Raw genomic sequence first — 25,444 nt, forward strand, 5'->3', positions numbered from 1 at the left:
TCCACAGGTGGACTCCAATCAAGGTGTAGAAACATCTCGAAGATGATGAAGAGAAATGGGATGCACCTGAGCTAAATTTCAAAGGTCATAGCAAAGGGTCTGAATACTTATGTAAATGTCATATTTCAGTTTTTTCTTTTCAGTAAATTTGCAAAACTTTCTAAAATCCTGTTTTCTCTATATCATTATGGGGTATTGAGTGTATATTGATGAGAGAAAAAATGAATTAAACGATTTCAGCATAAGGCTGCAGCATAACACAATGTGAAAAAGTGAAGGGGTCTGAATACTTTCTGAATGCACTTTATACTGGCGTGACTCGGCACGCTCTGTGCGCCTCACCACACATCGTTTCAGAGGGGTAGGCATCTTTGACCATTTCGGTGTCTTTTGATCTTCATGGTGTTTTGGGTCTTCAGGGCCATTTGGGTCTTCAGGGTCTTTTGGATCCTCTGGGGCTTTAAGGGCATTTTGGGTCTTTGAGGTGTTTGGGTCTTCAGGTTGTTTTGGGTCTTTGGTGTCTTCAGATGCTTTTGGGTCTTAAGGGTCTTTGGTATATTTTGGGTCTTTGGGGTCTTCAGGGGCTTTTGGGTCTTAAGGGTCTTTTGGTTCTTCTTGATCTTTAAGGGTCTTTGGGTCTTTTGGGTCTTTGGGGTATTTTGGGTCTTCATGGTCTTTGGGGTCTTTTGGGGTATTTTTGGTCTTCAGGGTCTTTTTTGTCTTCAGGGTGTTTTGGGTTTACGGGGTGTTTTGGGTCTTCGGGGTGTTTTGGGTCTTCTGTGGAGAGGGGTGTGGGTCTTCGGGGTGTTTTGCGTCTTCGGGGTGTTTTGGCTCTTCCGGGTGTTTTGGCTCTTTGGGGTGTTTTGGCTCTTCGGGGGAGGGGATTGGGTCTTCGGGGTGTTTTGGGTCTTCGGGGTGTTTTGGGTCTTCGGGGTGTTTTGGGTCATCGGTGTGTTTTGGGTCTTCGGGGTGTTTTGGGTCTTCGGGGTGTTTTGGGTCTTCGGGGTGTTTTGGGTCTTCGGGGTGTTTTGAGTCTTTGGGATGTTATGGGTCTTCGGGGTGTTTTGGGTCTTCGGGTTGTTTTGGGTGTCCGGGGTGTTTTTGGATCTCCGGGGTGTTTTGGGTCTTCGAGGTGTTTTGGGTCTTCAGGATCTTTTGGGTCTTCGGTGTGTTTTGGGTCTTCGGGGTGTTTTGGGTCTTCGTGGTGTTTTGGGTCTTCGGGGTCTTTTGGGTCTTAAGGGGGTTTTGGGTCTTCAGGGTATTTTGGGTCTTCGGGGTGTTTTGAGTCTTTGGGATGTTATGGGTCTTCTGGGTGTTTTGGGTCTTCGGGGTGTTTTGGGTCTTCGGGTTGTTTTGGGTGTCCGGGGTGTTTTTGGATCTCCGGGGTGTTTTGGGTCTTCGAGGTGTTTTGGGTCTTCGGGATCTTTTGGGTCTTCGGTGTGTTTTGGGTCTTCGGGGTGTTTTGGGTCTTCGTGGTGTTTTGGGTCATCGGGGTCTTTTGGGTCTTAAGGGGGGTTTGGGTCTTCAGGGTATTTTGGGTCTTCGGGGTGTTTTGGGTCTTCGGGGTGTTTTGGGTCTTCGGGGTGTTTTGGGTCTTCGGGGTGTTTTGAGTCTTCGGGGTGTTTTGGGTCTTCGGGGTGTTTTGAGTCTTCGGGGTGTTTTGGGTCTTCGGGGTGTTTTGGGTCTTCGGGGTGTTTTGGGTATTCAGGGTGTTTTGGGTCTTCGGGGTGTTTTGAGTCTTTGGGGTGTTTTGGGTCTTCGGAGTGTTTTGAGTCTTCGGGAGTGTTTTGGGTCTTCGGGGTGTTTTGGGTATTTGTGGTGTTTTGGGTCTACGGGGTGTTTTGTGTCTTTGGGGTGTGTTGGGTCTTTGGGGTGTTTTGGGTCTTTGGGGTGTTTTGGGTCTTTGGGGTGTTTGGGGTCTTTGGGGTGTTTTGGGTCTTTGGGGTGTTTTGTGTCTTCGGGGTGTTTTGAGTCTTCGGGGTGTTTTGGGTCTTCAGGGTCTTTTAGGTATTTGGGGTGTTTTGGGTCTTCGGGGTCTTTTGAGTCTTTGGGTCATTTGGGTCTTCAGGGTCTTTTGGGTTTTTGGGTATTCAGGGTCTTTTTTGAGCCTCAGGGCCTTGAAGGGTATTTTGGATCTTTGGGGTGTTTTGGGTCTTTCAGGTCTTTGGGCGTCTTCAGGTTATTTTGGGTCTTCAGGGGTCTTGGTGGTCTGAAGGGTCTTGGGCGAATTAAAGGGTCGTCAAAGGTCTTCGGGGTGTTTTGGGTCTTCGGGGTGTTTTGGGTCTTCGGGGTGTTTTGGGTCTTTGTGGTCTTTTGGGTTTTTGGGTATTCATGGTCTTTGTTGAGCCTCGGGGCCTTGAAAGGTATTTTGGGTCTTTGGGGTGTTTTGTGTCTTTCGGGTCTTTGGGGGGTCTTCAGGTTATTTTGGGATTTCAGAGGTCTTGGTGGTCTGAAGGGTCTTGGGGGAATTAAAGGGTCGTCAAAGGTCGGAGGGGTCTCAGCAGTCTTAACGCAATTAAGAGGGTTAATTAAGAGGGTTGTACTTTTATTTGAAGAAGAAGAAGACGTTTTCGTCGCAAAAAACAAAGCGACAAAACAACATAACCATATACGTTTGCTCCATTATACAGACTTGGCATTTAATATGGAATATTTCTTTTGTGGGGGTGAACTTACTTTTCAAGATGACTTAGAACCAAAAGTTCATAGGAATTATGTTGAAATTATTCTAGATTTTGTTAATGTGACCTTTGAAAGAAACAAAAACCACATTTGACATTTCGAAGCAAATAAATTGATCCTTGAAAATGTTGTAAACTGATATCGAACTCAATTCACGGACAGTACTGTTAAACTTCTGTGCGTTTTCCAGATGTATCTCTTTATTTTGCACATTAGCCAAATAAATTTCAACAAAAACAAAAGCAAAATTATGACTGGGATTACGGACAGTAAAATTACAGTTCAGTACTTCGTGTAACCCCCACGAGCATTCAGGAGAGCACGTACATGTCGAGGCATGCTGTTCACGAGATTTGCCAAGGTTTGGACAGGAATCGCTTGCCATGCAGTGACAATAGTCTGCTGCAATTCACGCACAGAGGTAGGCTGCTGGTCCAAGTTGTCGATTTGACGCGTTAATTCTGCCCACAAGTTCTCTATCGGATTCATATCCGGGGACATGGCAGGCCACTCCATATGCTCTCCACCACGGTCAGCAAGAAAGTGTTGGCTCATGTGAGCACGATGAGGCCGTGCATTGTCATCTTGGAAGACAAAGTTTCCTCGAAAGGCTGCACGAGCAAATGGAAGCAATGTTTCTTCCAGAATGACCCTGTACTTGAACTGGTTCAGGTTTTCATTCAGAACAACCAGGTCAGTTTTGCCCCCTGCATGAAAAGCAGCCCAAACGATCACCCCACCACCTCCAGCTTGGACTCTTGGCACTATACAATCTTCGTTGTGGGCTTCATGCACTTGTCTGCGCACTCGGACGTGGCCATCTTGACGATAGACCAGAAATCTACACTCGTCACTGAAGGTCACGTGATTCCAGTGTCCTGGCTGCCATTGACGGTGCTCTCTGGCCCACTGCAATCGGCGCTGGCTTTGTTGTCTGGTCAGGCGTGTCTTTCTCAGGGGACGCCTGGCACGATAGCCTGCTTGAACCAGTCGTTGGTTGACTAGCCTTCTGGATACAGGCACATTTGTCAGTTGCTGCCACTCAGCCCTAAGCCGATTAGCTGACTTGGTACGGCCATTGCAGACTAACCGGTGCAGCTGTCGATCATCTCTCCTTGTGGTTCTGCGTGGACGTCCTGGCCTCGGTATTGGAGTAGGGACACCCCTCTGAGCATTTCGTTTCAGGATCTTTGACACCTGACCTTGAGTGATGCCATACTGCCGAGCAATAGCATGCTGTTTCATACCAGAATTTTGTAAAGCCACCACTCCATGACAAACAGCATTGTCAAGTTGACGGACCATCTCCAGAGGAAGCGGCAATAACTTTTGTGGACGTGCAGCAGTTGTTTTCCACTAATACAGAACGCAACAACCCTTATATACACGATTGTGAAGCCAATCGTCAAATGTACCTGTCCTTACATTTTTTCACGCCACCTGTGATATAATCCTGTTATTGACTTCTTGCTGCGAAAGACAATCAGTGACATGGTTCTTTCAACAAAGACATCACCGAAGGGTAAAATAAACTCACCAGGTTGATATACTGAGTTCAGAAAGTAAACCCAAGTCAAGAAAAAAAATATATTCCATATTAAATGCCAAGTCTGTAATAAGATTTATAATATTGTTACGGTTTGCCGCCGCCCTTCCTACCCTTACCAAGGGGAGATTAAGCCCCTTGTTCTTTCTGGGCCGGCGTAACCGAGACTTGAAACGCCCCTCCCGGGCGAACGCAAGGTAGGGTTTCGGGACAAGTCTCGCACGTACCTAAATACCTGCGCCGCCGTGGAAGCGGGGAATCAAGCCTCACACGAGCCATGTGTAATTTGGGTACACCGAGCGGATTGCGTACCACGTGGTCCGTGCAGTTACCGTGTTTTGGAACCCGATTAGAGCGGTTTTATTCGTACCACGCTTAGTCAATGATGGAAAACACGAGACGGTCGAATAAAGGAAGAACACTATTTAATTATTATTTACACTTATATGTGCAAGTCGGTAGAAAGCAGACACAGAGCAGAACTTAAGCAGTCTTATATTAAACCCAGACACCGGCCCGATTACACTCACAAAGGGGAAATGCAGGTAGGATGGTGTTCACGCGCTGCCTTGGTCGTCCAGGAACGGCTTCGTCCGGCGTGGCTCTCCACGGTCACAGCACGTCCCGCGAAGATGGCAAACAGGTGGTGGAAGGGATTCTTGGAGCGCGTCTCTCGAACAAAGGGCAGCAGGCAGGCGGTCTTCCACAGCGCGTTGAGTTACCGGCGCGCTATCACTCACGTAACCAAATAGAGGCTCGGCCTCAAGCTCATCCGAGCATCCAATTTGGTAAGAGCACTTATACTTAGTTCATGCGTGTCTTCTCTCTTGAACAACACTCAACTCTCACAGAACTTAGTCAAGCGCCTCCCTTCCCTCATAACTCTTAACTCTCAACAAAACCCCGAGCTCATAACTGACTCTCACAGAACTTAGTGCAGCTCCCCTCTCGCAGAACTGCTAACTCTCAACAGAACTCACAAGCTCACCTTTCCACTCGACTGCTAGCTCACCTCTTCACCGAACTGCTGGTGGGGGCTTCGCGCAACGGGTTTTATTGCCACGCCCTGAGCCTTCTCGAATGTTCCAACCACACCCTGTGACGCAGTGCCGCAGCCACTCCCTTTGAGCCCTGTTTGGCGGCTCGCGCTTACCGTCAGCTTCTCCGCCGCCCTCATTCGGTCTTGTCTTGATTTGCCAGGCCTGCCTCGTGTTAATTCGCGCCAAAAAGCCAAAAGCAGTACAAGGAGGCATAAGGCGGCATAAGGCAATGGAGGCGGCATAAGGCAATGGAGGCGGCATAAGGCAATGGAGGACCTACTCTCATTATTCTACTCAACGCAAAACTAACACAGGAAAAGGACTATGCTTACAAATACTAAGAAATAACTGCACTATCGTGAGGTTACATGTTGTTGTGTGACTAAACTATGAGGGGGAAATTTAACCTTTATTGTACAAACTCAAAACCGCAACAATATGTTTATTGATAATATGAAAATTTGTTCTTTGATAATATGTTCTTTATATGTCTTTTATATATATTTATAATGTTTTATTTATAATATGAAAATATGTTCTTTTATAATATGTTCTTCATGTCTTTTATATATATTTATAATATGTTTATTTATAATATGAAAATATGTTCTTTTATAATATGTTCTTTATATGTCTTTTATATATATTTATGATATGTTTAATGTTTATTTATAATATGAAAATATGTTCTTTTATAATATTGTTATGTCGGTGGGGTAAAGAAATATCTAGAGCCAGGTAGATCTGTATAGGTAGGTATTCGACTGTCGCGATAGGGAATCTACCTGTAATAAGTTCTATGTTAGTCCTGTTTGTCGGGATAAGCTGTATTGATGTCCCGATTGTCCCCGCTACGAGGGAGCAGGGCGTGCTAAATAGTGCAGGGATTATGGGTAAAGATTCCTTTGTTCGTCATCCCCTCTGTCGTCAAACCTTTGTCCCTTATGGCAACGCACACCTGGAAACACTCAGATAGGCCCTTTAGTGCACACAGTAATTAAATCCCCTTCCCTTACAACGACTTTGGAAGAAGCCAGATCGGGGCACCGCCGGGTGGCCGCCGTCAGCTACACCACCAGCTAGGCCTAGCAACATCACGTGACAACGCCACAGGGAAAGTGTGATTGGAGGGAAGGCGCTGGAAGGTTCGGTGGAAGGCACTGGTTGGTGGCGCGCCAAGGCTGATGTCACCGCCCAGGTTATAAAAGGGCGTGCCGGATGACATTTTCCCTCTTGCGCTGCGTGTCTCTGGAGCACTTGGTTGTCTCTGGCTGTCTTGCGCTGCATGACATTTCAGCAGCTCTAGCTCTTTGCTGTAGCTCTGTCTCTTGCACGTCCCTCTTTGGTCTCTTGGCGCTGCACGATATCTCTCTGTGCTTGAAGCTCTTGCGCTTCTTCTTGGTCTTGAGAGGTCCTGGTGGTCGTTGGTTCACCATCTGCGTGGTGCAGGAGCGAGGCTCGGTGCTGTGAATGGGCGGGACCTCGTGTGCGAACGGCGAGGGGATTGGAGCGAGGGCGTTGGCTCGGGCCTAGCGAGGCAGACGGAGGGTTCCTCCACGCCGGAGTTTGGAGCCGCGTGGGGACAAGACGACGGACAGTTAAGACGCACCACATTCACCAGCCCACGATGAACGTGTTCTTTTATGAATTCATTTGCCCCTGTCTCGTTTCTGAAGTGAGGTGTGTGGGATCCCAGCGTAGTTTATTAGATTTATCGTCGCGTTTCCCTGTCCCGATCCTTATTGCAAATAAACCCTTGTATTATTTTCCATTCCCTGCAAATTTTGTGTCCTTTTGAGTTCGTTCCCCTCCCACAGTTATGCGCTCCCGCTTCTTCCTCTTCCCTTCTTCTCTTCCCGCGTTTGATAGCACAATCCGTATTGATCGTCGCCTCCGTTAAAGCAATTCTCGTCTTCCGCAGTCCCTGGTATTAACCGGAGGGATTCGCACGACAATATTTTCTTTATATGTCTTTTATATATTTTTATAATATGTTTATTTACAAAATGAAAATATGTTCTTTTATAATATTGTTGCGGATCTCCGAACGTCAGCTCTCCCATTATCAAAGGGGGGGGGGGGGGGGGGTTAATCACCTCGTCCTCTATTTGGCCAATGCGATCCTGGAAGTTATAATGTCCTCCCCAGGCAGCGTTAGGTAGGGTTTTTAGGCCTAGGGATTCGCTACTACCTAAGTACTAACGCTGACCGGAAACAAGGGAATAACTCCCGCTCGAATCACGGATATTGATGGAAACGTCGAGCGGATAGCGATCCGCGATCCGAGCTGTTAACAATGGCTAACCCGATTATAGCGGTTCCGATCGTGCCACGTTTACCCAATGGAGAAAAGATTGATACGATCGGATTGAGAGGAAACCAGGAAAATAGGGAGAACAGATTAGCTTATTAATCATGTACAAATAAGAAGAGGAAAAGAAAGAATGTACAAGAAATAAAGAGGAAGGAAAAGTACACAGGGCTGTCTTAACTACAGTCTTAACTTATTCCCTGGACTCGGGCCCGCTCGCTCTCAGATTCGGTCTCAGACTTCAGACTCACACGGGGATGCAGATGGTAGGGTGGAAGGTCCGGCGATGGTGTCCAGGCTCCGGTCCGGCTCCGGTCCTCGATCCGTACCAGCACATGAAACCCGGCAGGCAGCTCTCCGCGTAGCGTAGCGCGAGCGGACAATTATCGTGACGGGGAAAGGTAAGCTTGGGCTATCAGCGTACGTAATTTGTGTACCGGCGCTTTTGTACTCGCGCTACCGGTCTTACTCGCTCCAAACGCCTCTCCCCAATGTCCTGCATGCTGCAGTTCTCAGTAATGCGTGCCGCGCGCTCGCCCAGTCAGCCCTCTCGTGAAGTGCAATTCCTTCCAGACCTTTCAATACCAATCTTGGCTTCAGTCCTTTCGCAATGAGTGCTTCTCCATAAGTTCTTATCACAATGCACCTTCCTCACGAGTCCTTTGTAATCGCATCGGTCCTTCCAAGTCCTTCCAACCACGATAAGTCCTTATGCAAAGCGCAAATTGTCCAAGTCCTCTCTGCACAGTCCTGTTGAGGGCTTTTCATGCGCGCTTTTATAACCAAGCCAGCGAACGCCCTCGGAGCCCAAAACCACGCCCTGTCAGGCGACCTCACCTCAGCCCTGGTTGGCTGGTGTTGGCTTACTGGCCCTGCCTTGATGGCTGGTTGACATGGCCGCACCTCCATCCTGGTGCTCCGCCCCCTTTTCGGGCCTTACCTCGTTGGTTTCCGGGCTGGTTTGAGTGGAAGCCCAGCGAGGTTGCGAACGCTGCTGGCAAAGGCGCGTACCAAATTGGGAGGGCCGATGGGGTATAGACTGGAGAGCGCTTAATGGCGTCGCTTGGAGGGAGGCTGCCAAAATGAACAAAAGGGGCCTACTCTTATTTGTTTGACGCAACGCAGATGCAACTACTGGGAATGGCCTTATCTAAACACAGACTATGAAATAACTGACGTCCTATGGTGACCTACGTGTTGCTTGTGGCCTACCTATGGGGTGCTACCTTTAACCTTTAATAATGTTATATTTACAAGTGTGGGTTCTCAAAACCGCAACAATATGTTATTTTTATGTCTTTTATATTTATTTATAATGTTTATTTATAATATGAAAATATGTTCTTTTATAATGTTCTTTATGTCTTTTATATATATTTATAATATGTTTATTTATAATATGAAAATATGTTCCTCGGACATAATTTGGTGGACAGGTTGGGGATGAGACAAAGACTAATTGATATTGTTTTGGTGAAGATCCGGATTCGAGAATTTCTTTTTTAACTTCCAAGAAATTCCTCACCATTGAGTAATAGGGCCAAAAACTATATATAGCACGATATTTAAAAAAGTTGTGCATGGATTATGACAAAACTTGGTGGATGAATTGGTTAGGCGACACAAACAAGCCGATTCGATTTTCGTTCACATCCGAATCCAGATATGGTAGTCCAGTTGCCACCTATGATAAACCCGATGTGAACCCGGAAATTGTTGGTACTAAAAGTTTTTTTGGTGGATTTGTAAAGGTTAGGGGGTATATATGACAGAACCACCTCTTGCCGCTGCAGCAACTTTGGGGAACTTCCGTAATTTGCATAAATCCAAGATGGCCGCTACCGACCTTGGTTCAAATAGAAAATCAGCAATAACTTTTGATAGAATCAAGCTAGAAGGATGATTTTGGTACCTACACATAGGTTTTCCCATATGGCACAGGCAATGGAAGGCTCAAATTATGGTTTTCATGTTGCTAGAAAACCATAATCCAAGATGGTCGCCAGTTTTATATGGTGAAGTAGCTATTCGGCTATAACTTCTGATAACATTCTGCTAACTTCCTTAACCCAATAAATCATCTTCTGTTTCACGTTTTATGTGAACAACATTCTGATAACTTCCTTACCAGATGAAATATTTTTCTGTTTCAGGATGTGTGAAACTTTGAGACACCATGGACTGCCTGTTTGCCCCTTGTAAATCCACACGCAATTCTACGAAGTGGCGGAATCTTGGCGATGGAGGACTCAATACCATCATCCAAAGGAGCAACGAGAAGGGGGATGGTTTGCATCTGGACATTGAATCAAAATTAGCCACTAAACCCCCACCACAGCTGCGGTGTCATGTATCCTGTGGAGCGTCATATACATCGAAAGAACATAGGGGACGGGACGCCACTAAAAAGCGGAAAACTGAAAGGTCCCAAAGTGAACCACCAGTGAGGCAGCGGTGGTCACAACTAAAGACATTTAACTTCAAGCTGCACTGCTTGTTATGTGGAGAAGAATGTCTGCCGTTGGACGAGCGTCATCGTGACAGATGGGACAAAGTCTGCCAGTGCGAAACTGATGTGCGGCCCGGCCACCTAACATTTAAGCAGCAGCTCCTTGATATCGGTGAGGGTCGCGGAGATGCGTGGGCACATGATGTAGCACTCCGCATTGCTGGTGTCACAGACCTACCAGCCGCAGACGCACAGTATCATTTGCGTTGCTATAATGCGTACAGAAAACCTCTTGTCAAACCCGTTGATTGTGTTCCTCTGATATCTGATCCAGCTTTGTCTAGTCTTATTGATGAGATGATTTCTAACTGGGAGCAAACTTGGACGGTATCAGAGTTGTATCAAATATATCATGAATATGAAGGGCAACTATGTATCAAACAAATGATGTCAAACTTATCATATTATTTTGGTGACCAGATTGTGATCTTACGTTTAGAAGGTTGTGCAAATATAGTAGGGTTCTGCAATTTTGTATCAAGGTCTATGAAACTTGCATCCCAGAAGAATGCAGCTGAGGATGAAGAAGATGTTGATAAGATTGTGCGCAAGGTGAGATCAGAGGTGAAGGCAATAGCAACAAAGCCCATTGACTATGATTTAGATCAGTTCACTTATACGAAAACCTGTGAAAGTACTAGTGAAACGCTGCTGACCTTGATTGCCACCCCGAGTGAAATCCCTCCCTCCCACAGATGAAAACTTGCTCCTTCATATGCTCAGACCACACCATCAAACGATATTATGGAAAGCAGCAGACAAGCAGAACGCCCCTTCGCTCTGCATAACTAACTTCGGTTGGGAGACTCTCAACAGCATACCGTCTCCAGTAATCGCCAAGGGACCACCAGCACCTCCTGAGTTAATGAAAGTCATAAGCTGTCAGTGCAAAGCCACAGGAAATGCTTGTGCACAAGCGAACTGCAGCTGCTTCGGGGCAGGCCTGTCCTGCACAACCTACTGTCATTGTGAGGGTTCAATAGATGATTGCCATAACCCAATGACGAAACACGAGGAAGATGCCACTATGAATGGTGAAGAAGAGGATGACACCAATGATGACAACGATATAGGGCTAGTGGATCCTGGCCTTGATCCTCTCGAGTACGAGACACATATACTCAAGATGACATGATGTGCTAGTTTTAGAAAGATGTGCGGTGTGCTACCTATTAGCGCATTGTTAGATACAAATGTACCCTGATATGTACAAAGATGATTGTTGTATAAGTATAGTTGATAGTGGGAGTGCAAGGTTGTGTGTTTAAAATGGTTTATTGAGATGTTGTGAATTATTTTATTGTAATTAATATGTGTTCATGGACCCAACAAGGTTATTATTAATAAATGTAATAAACATTTTGGTTGTCATATTGTTTTCGTGTTTCTAAATCTGATTCCTACCAAGTGTCAATTGCGACCGCCTTGGATTTGAGTTGACTAGCAAGGGCCTAGCAACATGAAAACCATAATTTGAGCCTTCCATTGCCTCTGCCATATGGGACAACCTATGAGTAGATTCCAAAATCAACCTTCTAGCATGATTCTATCAAAAGATGGCCGATTAGCTATTTAGCCACATCAAACCAGTGACCATCTTGGATTATGGCTGTCTAGCAACATCAAAAAAACTTTTTTGACACTTTCATTGCAGCCGCCATGTGTGAAAACCTATGTGTAGGTACCAAAATCATCCTTCTAGCTTGATTCTATCAAAAGTTATTGCTGATTTTCTATTTGAACCAAGGTCGGCGGTGGCCATCTTGGATTTATGCAAATAACGGAAATTCCCCAAAGTTGCTGCAGCGGCAAGAGATGTTTCTGTCATATATACCCCTTAACCATTACTAATCCACCAAAAAACCTTGTAGTACTGACAATTTCCGGGTTTCATGTCCTGGCAACTGGACTATGGTCGATCAGTGGATGCACAACGTAACTGTTCAGCTTGGCAGAGGTACGCTCCCTAGCTAGTGCCGATCTATTTCTTAGTTGTTCTTGGATAATTTGTGAATGAATACAATTTAATTTTTTCCTTCTGTGCACTGGTGTGCCCAAGCTCCCAAACCACCCATCACAACCCCCAGGATTATTTTTCACCTGCTTTGTGATCTCTTCTGCATTGGTGTGAATATTCATCATCGCCTCCGAGATTTGAATGTAGATCGGATGCAATACGGTGTCGATATGGTAAGGTCCTTCCAACTGCCGATGTAGAATCAACATCGATTCTGCAACAAAGATGTGTATATTGTCATAACAAACAAATATTAGCTCAGCAACATCCAAGGAATATGCCAAGGAAAAAAATATTGACGTCAACCATTTGGGGGCTCATTAGCTTGAAGTTGGATCTGAGGTAAATGGTCTCCCAAGCCTGTAGTTCGTGAAATAAAATAATATTCCAGAGAGCATAAATGTCATCCTTGGAGAGAAAGTGCTAAGTGCATTATACACAATATGATAGCTAGAGATCATCTTCATACATGTCAACTCTACTACCGAAGGTGCATGCAGGTTATGTTTTCGCCCATGTCTCCATTTGTCTGTGAACAGGATATCTCCAAAAATTGTGCACAGATTTGGACGAAATTTGGTGGAGAGGTTGGGTGTGTGACATGGATTAAATCATTAGATTTTGGTGAAAATTCGGATCCGGCTACTAGAAGTCTTTACGTGATTCTTCACCATTGAGAGATATGGACAAAAACGATATATTAGCACGATATCTCAAAATGTTATGGACAGATTCGGACGAAACTAGGTTGACAGGTTGGGTGTGTAATATGGAAGAACTGTTTCAATTTTGGGGAAGATTTGAATCCGGAGCCGGATACGATCAAAATTATTTTTATTTTTTAAGTGATTCTTCACCATTGAGAAATCGGGGCAAAAACGATACATAACATGATATTTCAAAAAGTTGTGGACGAGTTATGACAAAACTAGGTTGACGAGTTGGTTAGGTGACAAGAACAAACTGAATGGATTTTGGTTCAGATCAATAAACAAAACGTAAACTGTTGAACCTGGCGGAGGTACGCTCTCCACCCAATGCCGTTCCAGTTATGAATGTAAATATCGGAAAACATTGGAGAAATATTTCCAAGCAACAGGTGCACTACTGCCTCAGCCCCACCCCGACTCCTGCAAACTCACACTCACGTCCACATGTACTTAATACCTATGGGATTCATATGAAGGTAAGACAGCTTGAGGCTGCTCCATGCATGTAAATAGAAGGTTATATGAGTTCCTCATTGAAGCCATCAGTGCAGCAGATTGGTGCAGATGTAACACACTTATCCTTGAGCTGTCAAGTGTGGGTTTGATTCACGACGAGACGATAAACTGATAAACTGTTGGATTGGTGGTTAGCAGGCTGTTGCATCACAAAGTGCATCATCCCCAGGATTGGCGTGAACCTGGGCGTCTTGTCTGCTATAACATTCGTTGGTGAACATTAGCAATCCCATGGTGTTTTTTGCGAAGAGTAGGCAAATTATCAGTGGCATCATGAAGACCTTCCTTCCCAGAGCAGCCCGAGTCGATCATCAAGTGTGGCTCGCCACGTCGGGAAAGACTTGGGCCGAGCATACACGCTCCATAAGCCATGGCCGGCTAAACAAGAAGGTAGGCCTAAGTTGGGACAGTAATGAAATAGATGTTGTAAGTTATTGAAGCATTTAGGAAAGGGAAACGACTTGATAAAACCAAGCACGTAAGCTTTTCACATCAGCCAACCACCACCAGAAGTGATCAAAGAATCAAATAGAACAGCACTCGGGAGAGAGCATACCTCCGCCAGGCCGACCAGTTAATGTTTTGTATCCCACTTATAGGCTGGATCTGGATTTGGACCTAAATCAAAATCGAATCGGCTTGTTCTTTTGACCTACTCAACTCATCCACCTACTTTTGTCATAATCCGTCCATTCATGACTGTTAGACCTATCATGCCACATATCGATTTTGGCCTGATCTCTCAAAGGTGAACAATCACGTAAAAAATTCTCGAATTCAGATCCGGATCTTCACCAAAATCGTATCGATTCGTCCTTGTCAAACATGCAACATCCCCACCAAGTTTCATCTGAATCCGTGCAGAACGTTTTGAGATATCATGCTATATATCATTTTTAGCCCTATCACTCAATGGTGAAGAATCACTTTTTTAAAATCTCAGATCCAGATCCAGATCTTCACCAAAATCTAATCGTTTGGTCCTTCTCAAACACCCAACCTCTCCACCAAATTTCATACAAATCTGTCTACAACTTTTTGAGATATCCTGTTTAAAGACAAACAGACAGGGGTGAAAACATAACCTCTGCAGACCTTCGGTGATGGAGGTAATCAAGACGTTTTTCAAAACAAAAAGGTTAATATGTAAAATAGTCATAGAGTCGAAAGTTCGGGTTATCTTACTATAATTCACCAAATGTCCATCCGTCTGTCTGTCCGTCTGTCCGTCTGTCTGTCTGTCCGTCTGTCTGTCTGTCTGTCATTCCGTTCGAAGGTACCGCAAAAACGGCTGAACCGATCGCAACGATATTTTGGGTGGGTAATCCTGGGATCTCCTGGAGTAAAATATGGCACATTGTTTTTCCAATTTCAGCTTTGGCCTCCAGCATTTTCAGGTTTGGACTCCCGCATAACGTTATTTTCCCGGGTGCCGATCAAACGGCTGCACCGATGGCTGCACGGCTGCACCAACTGGCTGCACCTATCAGACTCGGTGACCTCGGACAAAGACCTTTTATAAGGACATGGGTTGAATCCCTGCTTGAGAGAATGCCAACTCCCTCCCCGCCATCACGGTCGTCTCTCCAACTCACAATCCCACGAGATATGCGGAAAGGACGACCCAAAACCAATTATCTTCTTTTTGATTAGTATATAAACATCATTAAAAGTAAATAAAGACCTCAGCCAAAGTTCAAACGACGTGAGTTTAATCTCTACATGAGAGAATTCAACATAGCTATTTGGGCAGTGTATAAGCTAACAGATCACTGTCTCCATCGATCTTGCCAAGGCCATAACCCCTATCGGCTCAAAATCCTTGTTGCTGTTGACCTGGTAGTTTTTACAATGAAGGAAACACGTATGCGGAGTACATACGACATAGCGATTGTGAATGTGACAGCTCTGAGGCGTCTTTTGCTTCGCATCGAATTATTCATTACATTCATTCATTAATTTAATGATCATTACGCTCATTCTTACGCTCATTGAACGTTCATTAAATATGAAACGTTCATTAAACGATTACGAAAATAAAAACGAAAAACATTACGAAATTACGTTCACATCACATCAAATTACGAAATCACGTCACATCAAACACCACCGTGAACACAAACATCGTCAGAACATCGTCACAATGAAAACATCGTCACAAACGTTGCATTACGTAATTCAAACCGTGAACACATCGAATATTGGAGAGCCAATTTCCCAAATTTAAAACACAATTGAATAATATTTACCGATATGAACAGTGATATGGCTTTTATTGAAATTCTACAAATACTGTTTAGATTTTGATGATTTGCGTGTGATATGATTTCACGGATGTTTATATAAATCGTTTAAAATAAAAAAAGCCTTCAATTTCTGATATCTTGCCTTTTCATATGGGCCTCCCAATTGAAGTCCCGCCCATAGGGCGGGTACCGTTGCTAGTATTCCATAATTTGGAGACTATATAGGCCACTCTGGATGAGATGCAAGGTGTGGGGGCATGGAGGAGTGGGTGAGAGAATGGGAGAGGCACAACCCACACATGTGTGAACAAACAGAAATTAATACTGGTTTTCCAGGCCTTCAGGCTTTGTTGTCTCCTCTCGGCGGTCGTTTGTGGTCCATTTACTTCCGTTCTCTCACTGTTTTTTCCAGTCTGTTTTTCACCCCATACTTCCCTAAACATCTTACCCTTTGTTTAGTCTTAATTAAAATTAAAAAATATCTAATTCCTTCTCTCCCCATGTTCGTTCGTTCTTTGACCACGTGTTTCGCCCCACCCGTTTTTTTTTCTATCCTTCCTTCATAACTCAATCCTCTCCAGCCGACAGCTTTCCAATTCCAGTTCTCACCATGCTTCTTCAACTTTATCCTTCTTCCTCTGATCCCCTTTCACCTAACCTTCAAAAAAACATTAACAAATAATTTAAAAAGGAGGCATCTCCTCCCGTACTAACACATTTGCTTGTACACCTCCCTGTTCCTTCGTTCTCTGCTCTCCTTTCTGTCAATCTCCTATTCTTCTGTTCCTGCTTCTGAACCTGTGCTGGAATCCTTATTCCCCCTTAGGAATCCTTCATGCCCTCATTTAGGGAATTTCCCCAGATAGTTTTCATGGTTTATTTTTAAAATATTTCAACTTTCCCCTGAAGTGTTGTATTCTGTTGTATATTATAACACACTTTTCTTCTTCTTCTTTAAAAGGTTGTTTTCGACTTGCTCACCAAATCTCTTCATTTCAAATGAAAATTCAATCTCTTACAACTCTTCCTTCCTACATTCCTGAAACTCACCTGCATTCCACCCCTCATCCAACATTTTCAAACGGATCTCTGACTTAAAAATCACAAGAAACTCATTTTGCAATAAATACTCATTTTTCATTAATCGTCCAACACTTTCTAAAATCCAAACTCATCCTTCCCCTCCTAAACTCCCCCCTCACCTCTCCCTTCCTAAACTCACCCCTCCCTTCCTAAACTCCCCCTAAACCCCTCCCCTCCCAAAGTCTCCCTCACCCCTCCCCTCCTAAATTCCCCCCTCACCCCTCCATTTCAAAACTCCCCCCTACGCCCTTCCCTTCAAATCTCCCCACCCTCCTTTTTTCTCCAATTCTCTCCTCTCACCCCACCTCCTCAAAGAATCCTCCCTGCTTCCTCTCTCTTCCAAATCTTACCTCCATCTCCTCCAATCTTCTTCCTCGCTCTGTCCCCCCCTCAAACAAAACCTCACTGTGCCTCATCCAATCACCATTATACCTTTTGTCCTCCCCATCCTTCCCTTTCTCCTAGCTCTTCTGAAATCTCTGACACATTATCAACAGCCCTCCCTACCTCCTCTTCCTCTTCCTCATCTTACCCTTCCCCTCACCTCCCCTGTCCTGTATCTGATGCTCCCCCTTCTTCTTCCTTAACGGTATGGACCTCAAACATCCGGGCCTTCGCTCAAACCTGATGGATCTCTCCATACAGGTTGCTTCTGACAAACCAGACGTAAACTGCTTAACATAAACTTTCCTCCTTCAAGATGTCTCTGATTCCTTAATATCTCTCCCTGGTTACTCCTTCCTCTGGTCTGATAGACCTGAGCCACATCCTGGAGGTGTGGTTGCTATTTTTATGAAAAAAAACTCTCTTCCTCACTCTCCCTGCACAGCCCTCTCTCCACATCACCCCCGAGAGTACCTCTGGCTACGGCTTCCCCTTCGCTCCCACCTTTTGTTCATATGTGTGTTGTACCATCCACCAAACAGTGATTACTCCATCCACATCTTGCTGTCTGATAACATGGACCAACTTATATCGACTCATCCCAACTCTCTCTTCCTCACATGTGGTGATTTCAACTGTCATCATGCCAGCTGGCTCGGTGTGCGTACCTCTCTCACCAGCCATGGCACCTCAGCAAAGGATTTTTGCAACTCACTGGGACTGACACAATCTGTCAATTTCCCGACCCAGATTTCAGTCAATGGACCATCTTCTCTTCTGGACTTGGTTATGTCAAACTTCCCTGCAAATGTCTGCTGCTCTTCCTCTGCTCTAATCGGTTCATCTGACCATATGCTTGTTAAAGTCGACATATCTCTGGCCATTCTCAGAGAGCCTCCTCAGCATCGACGAGTCTGGCATTTCACTCAGGCCGACTGGCACGGTCTTCAAGCAGCCATAAAACATCTGGACTGGCCTCCCATCTCTACTGCCTCTGACATCAACTCATCCTGGGAATTCTTCCAAAGTAAACTGCTCTCTCTCATGCAAAGATTTATCCCATCCCGTCTTCAGTGGTCATACCCTTCCTCCCATCCATGGTACATGGAATCTTGTGGTGAGGCAGTTGCCCTGAAGCAACTTGCCTTCGCCTCCTGAAGGGAAATCCAATGGAAGGCAATCTCATTTCCTTTCACAAAGCCCGGAACAAGTGTGTGTCTACCCTCAGGAGAGCCAGCAAACAATATCTCTCGACTCTCAAGAGTGAACTCTCAAACCTGTCTCCCTCTTCCACATCCTGGTGGCATCTTGTCAAATCTGTTTCTAGTGCTTGTTCCCCCTCCATCCCCTCCCTTACCTCAAATGGCTTCACAGCTGACTCCGCACGTGAAAAAACTGAATGCCTCAACTCGGTGTTTGCCTCAAAATTTTGTGTCCCAAACCCGTCTCTCTCTGTACCCACCGTACACAGTCGTACCCAGCTGCTCCTGGACTCTGTGTCCTTCTCTCCTGACAAGGTGGAGAAGTTTCTGTCAACCTCTCCTTTGCTAAAGGTCATCTGCCATCCGCTTGGAAATCAGCCAACATTACCCCTTTACCCAAAAAAGGTGCAAAAATAGATCCTTGCAACAACAGACCAATCAGCCTGCTCCCAATTATCAGCAAAGACATGGAACCCATCATTGCTTTGGATATCAAATCCTTCCTCACAGACTGGTCAAACAAGTGGAACATGTCTTTCAATTCTGACAAATCTCACACTCTCACTATGTCTCTCTGAAAAGACCATCTGGATAACCCTCCCATCTACTATCTCAACAATCCTCTCCAATAAGTTCTGTCACTCATGCTCTTGGGTCTCAGAATCTGCCATGATCTTTCCTGGGAAAACCACATTTCCAAGCTGGCATCCAAAGCCAGTCGCCGACTGGGCATCCTCCGTCGTGTGAAGTCCTTCCTTGACACACCTGAGCTCCTCACCACATACAAGGCTTTCATCCGCAGCTCAATGGAGTACTGATCGCGCATCTGGGCTGATGCTCCGACCTCACACCTAGCTCGGCTTCACGAGGTTGAAACCAAAGTATTAAGAATCATTGGAATCTCCCTCGATGAAGCTAACTCTTAGGGCCTTTCACTCACTCACTGCAGGCAGGTTGGTGGTCTTTCTATCTTCTACCGACTCCTCTCTGGCCTAGCTCCCCCAGCCCTGTTTGTGCTCTGTCCCCCAAATACTCCTTGAGGTCTGACAAGATCTGCCAGCAACCCTCTTTTGGTGAAACTGCCAAAATCAAGACTCTCTGCTCATCTTCGCTCTTTCATTCCTCTTTACTCCCGCCTCTGGAACAAACTCCCTCACTGTCTTCTATCTCACTCCTCCCTTCAGGTCTTTAAAATAGCTGTTCACCACCATCTCTTATCTTCCCCCATCCAAAACCTTGATCTTTTCTACCCCCGTTAATTCATCCCAGATCCAATTTTCTAAAATACCGACTTATTTCTTGGAAGTCCTCGCTGTGTCCATGTGTTTTTTTTTACCTCTCCCACCTCCCAGCCCCCATCCCACGCCTCCTCCCCCAAGCTCTCTCCCTCCCACAGATCTCCCGATGTCCCTGCTCTCAAATGTTGTACTTGTGTGCTTCCCCCTCTCTCCCCATCTTGTCTCCCGCTCCCTTTATTATGTCTTGTGTGTCCGTTTGTTTTTTGTCATTAATGTTAGCTCTTACACTAGCCTCCATCTTGTATCCAAAATAAAAATAAAAATATATAATATGAAGAATGGTGAATATGACAATAACAACAACAAATAGCTTTGCAGTGTGGATAAAGGCAACCCATTTAGGGTGAAAGCTGATTTGAAAGATAAAATTGAAAAAGCTTGACAAAATATTTTACGATATCATTTTGATTGCGGCCAAGCTCAGAAAAGCAGCAAACCCATCAGGTATTAATTGGAGATCAAGCTGAAGAAGCCTTCCTCACCGCTCCAACAGTCCATCCCAAAAGAGAAAGAGAAGTTCAATAAAAAAAATCCCTCCAAAAAAAGAAACAAGAACAAGACATGAAATTATGGCTCGAAGCGACGGCATCGAATTAACGATAAATGTGGGAGGTTAGGAGAGCCAAAGGAAAGAGACAGGTGGTTTGTAAATAATAAAGAAAGCTTTACATTGTCCTTAGAGCTTAACTCTTCTGGTTGTCATCATTCGAACATCCGCAGCAATCATTTTTATTCCGGAGTTGTTTTACAACACAGGGCCTAAAGGCAATTCTAGCAAAATTCCCACTGCGATTTGCGATTCGATTTGTCCTTACACGTGGCAGTATATTTGTTTGAGGCTTAATGAAAGCAGTGGAAGGATTTCTGGAGAAATGATTTGGCCAGGTATATGATATCAAGTTTCGTTTGTATAGCAGGTTTTGGTCTTTACTACAAGTCAAGTGAGATCCTAATACCATTCTATAGAAGATCTCAGAAGACTGCATTACTTGGCAACCTGCTGCCCCATTCTGCTGTTGTACGCGTGCTCTTCCGAGGATGCTTCCGAATCGATGGGAAGAAAAGGATTTCTATGGCTATCAACTATTCCAAGACGTCTGCATGGGCTGGCAGGGTACACTCATCAAGACAAGACATAAGACAAGAGGTATGCATACTCATCTCTGAGCTGGCTAGCCTGGGTTTGAACTCTGACCTACGTATCTATAAACTGTCATCCTGGTTTTTCACAAGCAGAGCGATTCATCATTGTGGGTACCGTCCCTCAGATTGACGTTAAACTGGATGTCCCATTGGCCAGCATTAGTCATTGGATGTTAACGATCGATCCGACCAAAGACTCTGCTACAATGATAGGTTTGATTAGGTAGGGTGTGATCTGAAGAATAGAACCTACCTATTCAGCTATCATGGGTTGTCTGAAGTCAAGCACCTGGCTGGAGGTTCTTTCATCTACCTGACCACAAACTTTTGCATGAATGAACCTCCATTCCACACTCACACCCCCTTTTCCCCTTCGTTTTTCTTTGCGCATTGTTTATTTTCGTTTGCCAGAGCACTTGGCAATGCGACAACGGTACAACACGCCTGGAAAGGCCCCCACATGGCAGTCCTGAAACTCACTGGCAAAGCAACTGCCGCAAGCAAGGTGCAATGTGGGCTGGAGCAGCTGGAAAAGAGGTGCTCCAAGGGGCTGGCAGATGGACCGACACGGAGTTGCTTCAGAAGATGCTTTAGACAGATGAATGACGTTTTGATTTGCAAAGAAGCTACTAGAAGTAGCCATTGCCATTAATAAATTGCACCGCTGTCCACTAAAAACATCTTCCCGGAAGGATTTATTAATCATTTTGCAATGAAAATATCCCCCAGACAAATGTACTATTTGAAATTGATAAATTCGGGTAGGTGTGGGAAGAGAGGCCCCAATAATAGAAAATTGATAAGGAGCTCCCCCTCAGTACAATTAATTTAAAAATGGCTTTCTAAAACGAATGACCAACTAGGTGAGGCAGGGTTTGTCAATGCAACCGATTCATTTCGAAAAATTATTTAATTTGTCCAACAAATAGTATGGCAGATGCCATCCTCGAACTCCAAGCAAGACATAATTCCATCCATCACGTCTTTGTTTTCATACATCCTATGGTGAGCCGTGCCTCATGCCTAACAGAGAAAATGATGCCTCAAGGCAACACTTCATGCACTGCAGGAAGCATGCAAGCTCGGGAATGGAAAACACACGAACCCAAACCTCGAAAAATCAAAATAAATGACATACTAACCGTGATGACAACTTTGCATCTTTGGTGGCATCCGCACTGGCGTCACTAGGGGGGTGCGGGGGGTGCGGACCGCACCGGGTGACACGATCAGAGGGGGTGACGCCAAATTTTTGCAGTGTCAAGGCTTTGCGATCTTGCGATATTATCAATTTAAAGTGAGTTGGCGTAAGGCATTGATTTCGATGAAGTGATTCACACACAAGTTCGCAGCTTTGAAGGCCAGGAAAGGAAAGTTCTGAATTCGTCAAGATGTTCACCAAGTGCTGAAATGCTTGTGTATTTGTTCCTGTTTATTTTTATGGTATTATTTCATTTATGACTATATTTACTCCCACCAGGGAGTAATGCATTCGATCGTGTCCGTGTGTGTGTGTGCGTGTGTGTGTTTGTGAACAAGATATCTGGAAAAGTTCTGAACGGATTTGGATGAAAGTTGGTGGGATGATTGCCCTTGGGATAAGGAAGAATTGATTCGTTTTTGGTGAAGCTCAGGATATTATTCCGGATCCAGGATTTTTTTGAAGGATTGTTTACCATGGGAAGATAGGGCTCATTTTTTTTTAACATTCTCTTCTATATATTCTATATTTAACATTGTGATATGAAAATAGTTATCATATTTGTTGTAAATGTAGTTAAAACTCGTGGTTATGCATTAGAGCGGTGTATTGTTTAGCAGCGTCGTCTTCAATGTTCATTTTTTTTTCTAATAAAGACATATTCTGTCATTTTAAAACCTCCAAGTTGTGTATTCGGTTTCCCCGTTTCATAAAATGTATCGTTTGATACGTATAATGCTTTAAAACTTTTTTTTTTTTTTTTTTTTAACCTTAGAAGAGATATCAACATTTACCTCAGCGAATGTCAATCGCGGTGTCAGTATTTGATGAAATTAAAAAGACTTAGGTGAGTTATAAGTGTGACCAGCATGTGCACGGGATTCTTCCCAGAAGAATGAGTGGTCGCATTAGCTTGTTCGACTTAAAATGAGCGAGTTTTGTTTTGACGTTTGGGCCAGTTTTACATGTTGTATTCCTAAGGAATGAAACGAACGTTTTCCTGGCTTACAATTTTATTTGAAGTCACACATGCCTCAAAATACACTCACTTATAAAGAATTGAACGATGAATCCGAAAATGTAAGAGAAATTGCCTTGTTTTTTTAAAACATTATCTTCTATATATTCTAAATATATATATCTGTGCAGTGTCTTTCTTGTGTTCTTCTCTTGTCTTGTCACTGAACTACTTCCTCAAACTTTTGTGAAATCGTACTATTCCAACTTGACCCACGGCGGGAGTATGCGCTCTACTGAGTGGCGTTCTAGTTACATATGCATTTGTCTACAAGTTCTCCATTATTTGGGCCTTTATTGATTTATGCAAACCTATGTGGTGCTGTGCACACACGACTCGATTGCCAGAGAGGTAGGCCACGACGCGTTGGTACAAACAAAGAGTTTTTATTAAGAGCTCGCACTTCAGCACTGGGCGGGCTCGAGCTTAGAGCCCGCATATATGTCCCGAGGCCACGCCTTGCCCCCGGGCGTGGCCTATCGGTCGAAAGGCGGGGCATGCATTTTCGTTCCCCGCCTGGACGCTCGCGCCACCCACTGGTGCGCGGAATTATTGTCCCTTGTGCCCGCCACACGCACCCCCCCAGAATTCCCGCGCACCTGAAGGGTGAGTTTGCGGGGAAGCCGGATGACCCGGCCGAAACGCCCCCTGGCGATGCGTGCAGGGCTGGGGGGTAGCGGGGCTGGGGGGTGCCAGGGGTCTGACCGCCGGGGGGCGGCCTCGACGCGGAGGCAGAGCTGCTTGCGGGGGGTGGTCCAGATCGAGGTGGGCCTGCTTGAGGCGGTCCACGGAGATACGATCCGGGGCACCGCCGATGTCGACGGTGAAATATTTGTCCCCGGCCTCCAGCACGCGGAAGGGCCCGTCGTACGGGGGCTGTAGCAGTGCCCGGTGGGCGTCGTGCCGGACGAAGACGTACTCCGCCGTGCAAAGCTCCGGGGCGACGTGGGAAGACGGGCAACCGTGGTGTGCCGTCGGCACCGGGGCGAACCTCCGGGCGGTCTCCTGCAGGGTGGAGTGCTGTTGCGCCGCGGACCAATGAGCCGTGGAGTCGGGGATAAATTCGCCCGGTACTCGCAGTGGTTGCCCGAAGACCAGCTTTGCCGAGGACGTGCACAGGTCATCCTTGGGTGCCGTCCTGAGGCCCAGCAGGACCCAGGGGAGCCTGTCGGCCCAGCTGCCATCGCGGAGGCTGACCCGGAGAGTGGCCTTCATCGAGCGATGAAAGCGCTCGCACAGGCCATTGGCCTGGGGGTGGTAGGCCGTGGTGCGGTGTAGTTTTATGCCGAGCCCTTGCGCCACCGCGCCCCAGAGCTCCGAGGTGAACTGGGGGCTGCGGTCGGACGAGATGTCCGAGGGGGCACCGAACCGGGCAACCCAAGTGGCGATGAAGGCTTGCGCCACATCAGCCGCAGACGTCGCCGCCAATGGGACGGCCTCCGGCCACCGTGTGGTGCGGTCCACCATGGTGAGGAGGTGGGTGAACCCCCGCGAGAGGGGCAGAGGTCCCACCAAGTCGATGTGCACGTGGTCGAACCGACGCTCGGGCACCGTAAACGGGGCCAACGGGTTCTGGGTGTGGCGGTGGACCTTTGCGCGCTGGCATGTGAGGCACGTCCTGGCCCAGTCACGGACGTCCTTCCTGAGGCCATGCCAGACGATCTTCGCCGCGACGAGCTTCTGGGAGGCCTTCGTGCCCGGGTGGGACAGGCTGTGGATGGCGTCGAAAACTGGGCGCTGCCAGCCAGTGGGCACGATGGGGCGAGGCCGGCCGAGGGAGACGTCGCACAGGAGGGCCGCGCCCACGGCGTCGAACGGCACCTCGGTAACGCGGAGGCCCGTGACGGCGGTCCGCAAGGCCTGGATGCTGGGGTCGGCGGTCTTGTCCTCCGCCATCTGGGTATAGTCGATCCCGAGGTGGACCGCGTGCGTGACGGACCGGGAAAGGCAATCCGCCACCGGGCTGTCTTTACCCGCCACGTGACGGATGTCCGTCGTATACTCGGACACGGCAGAGAGGTGACGCTGCTGCCGTGCCGACCATGGCTCGGCGACCATGGCCATCGCGAACACAAAGGGCTTGTGGTCGACGAAAGCCGTGAACGGGCGGCCCTCAAGCAGGTGGCGGAAGTGTCGGACCGCCAGGTGGAGCGCGAGCAGCTTGCGGTCGAAGGTGCTGGCTAAAGAACGCCAGCGGCTGCCAAGCACCACGCACCCACTGCTCGTGCACCGTGCCCACCACGTAGTCTGACACGTCGGTGGTGAGGGCGATCGGTGCATCGGGCGCCGGGTGCACCAGCATGGTGGCATTGGCCAGGGCCAGCTTTGCGCCCGCAAACGCTGCGGCCATCGGCTCCGACCAAGCGATGTCACCTTTGCCCGGCTTGCCCCGGAGGGCCCCGTGCAGGGGGCGGAGGAGCTGGGCGTCGTGGGGCACAAAGCGGTGGTAAAAATTTACCATGCCCAGGAACTCCTGGAGCCCCTCGATCATGCGGGATCGCGGGAAATCCCTGACCGCCTCCACCTTGGCCGGTAAAG

The 25,444-nt window shown here is 46.5% G+C and overlaps 1 protein-coding gene across 2 annotated transcripts in view; it reads right to left on the minus strand.

The window, feature by feature from the left end:
• LOC137432881 (glypican-6-like) overlaps window positions 1-25,444 on the minus strand; it is a 554,701-nt gene that overhangs the window by 138,978 nt on the left and 390,279 nt on the right. For both annotated transcript variants that reach the window (XM_068125169.2, XM_068125167.2), the window contains exon 6: window positions 12,189-12,319. In XM_068125169.2, coding sequence (XP_067981270.1) covers window positions 12,189-12,319 — 131 coding nt within the window. The remainder of the gene's footprint in view (window positions 1-12,188; window positions 12,320-25,444) is intronic.

This window comes from Myxine glutinosa, chromosome 8 (assembly GCF_964187855.1).
Source record: "Myxine glutinosa chromosome 8, kmMyxGlut1.1, whole genome shotgun sequence".
NCBI classification, from domain to species: Eukaryota; Metazoa; Chordata; class Myxini; order Myxiniformes; family Myxinidae; genus Myxine; species Myxine glutinosa.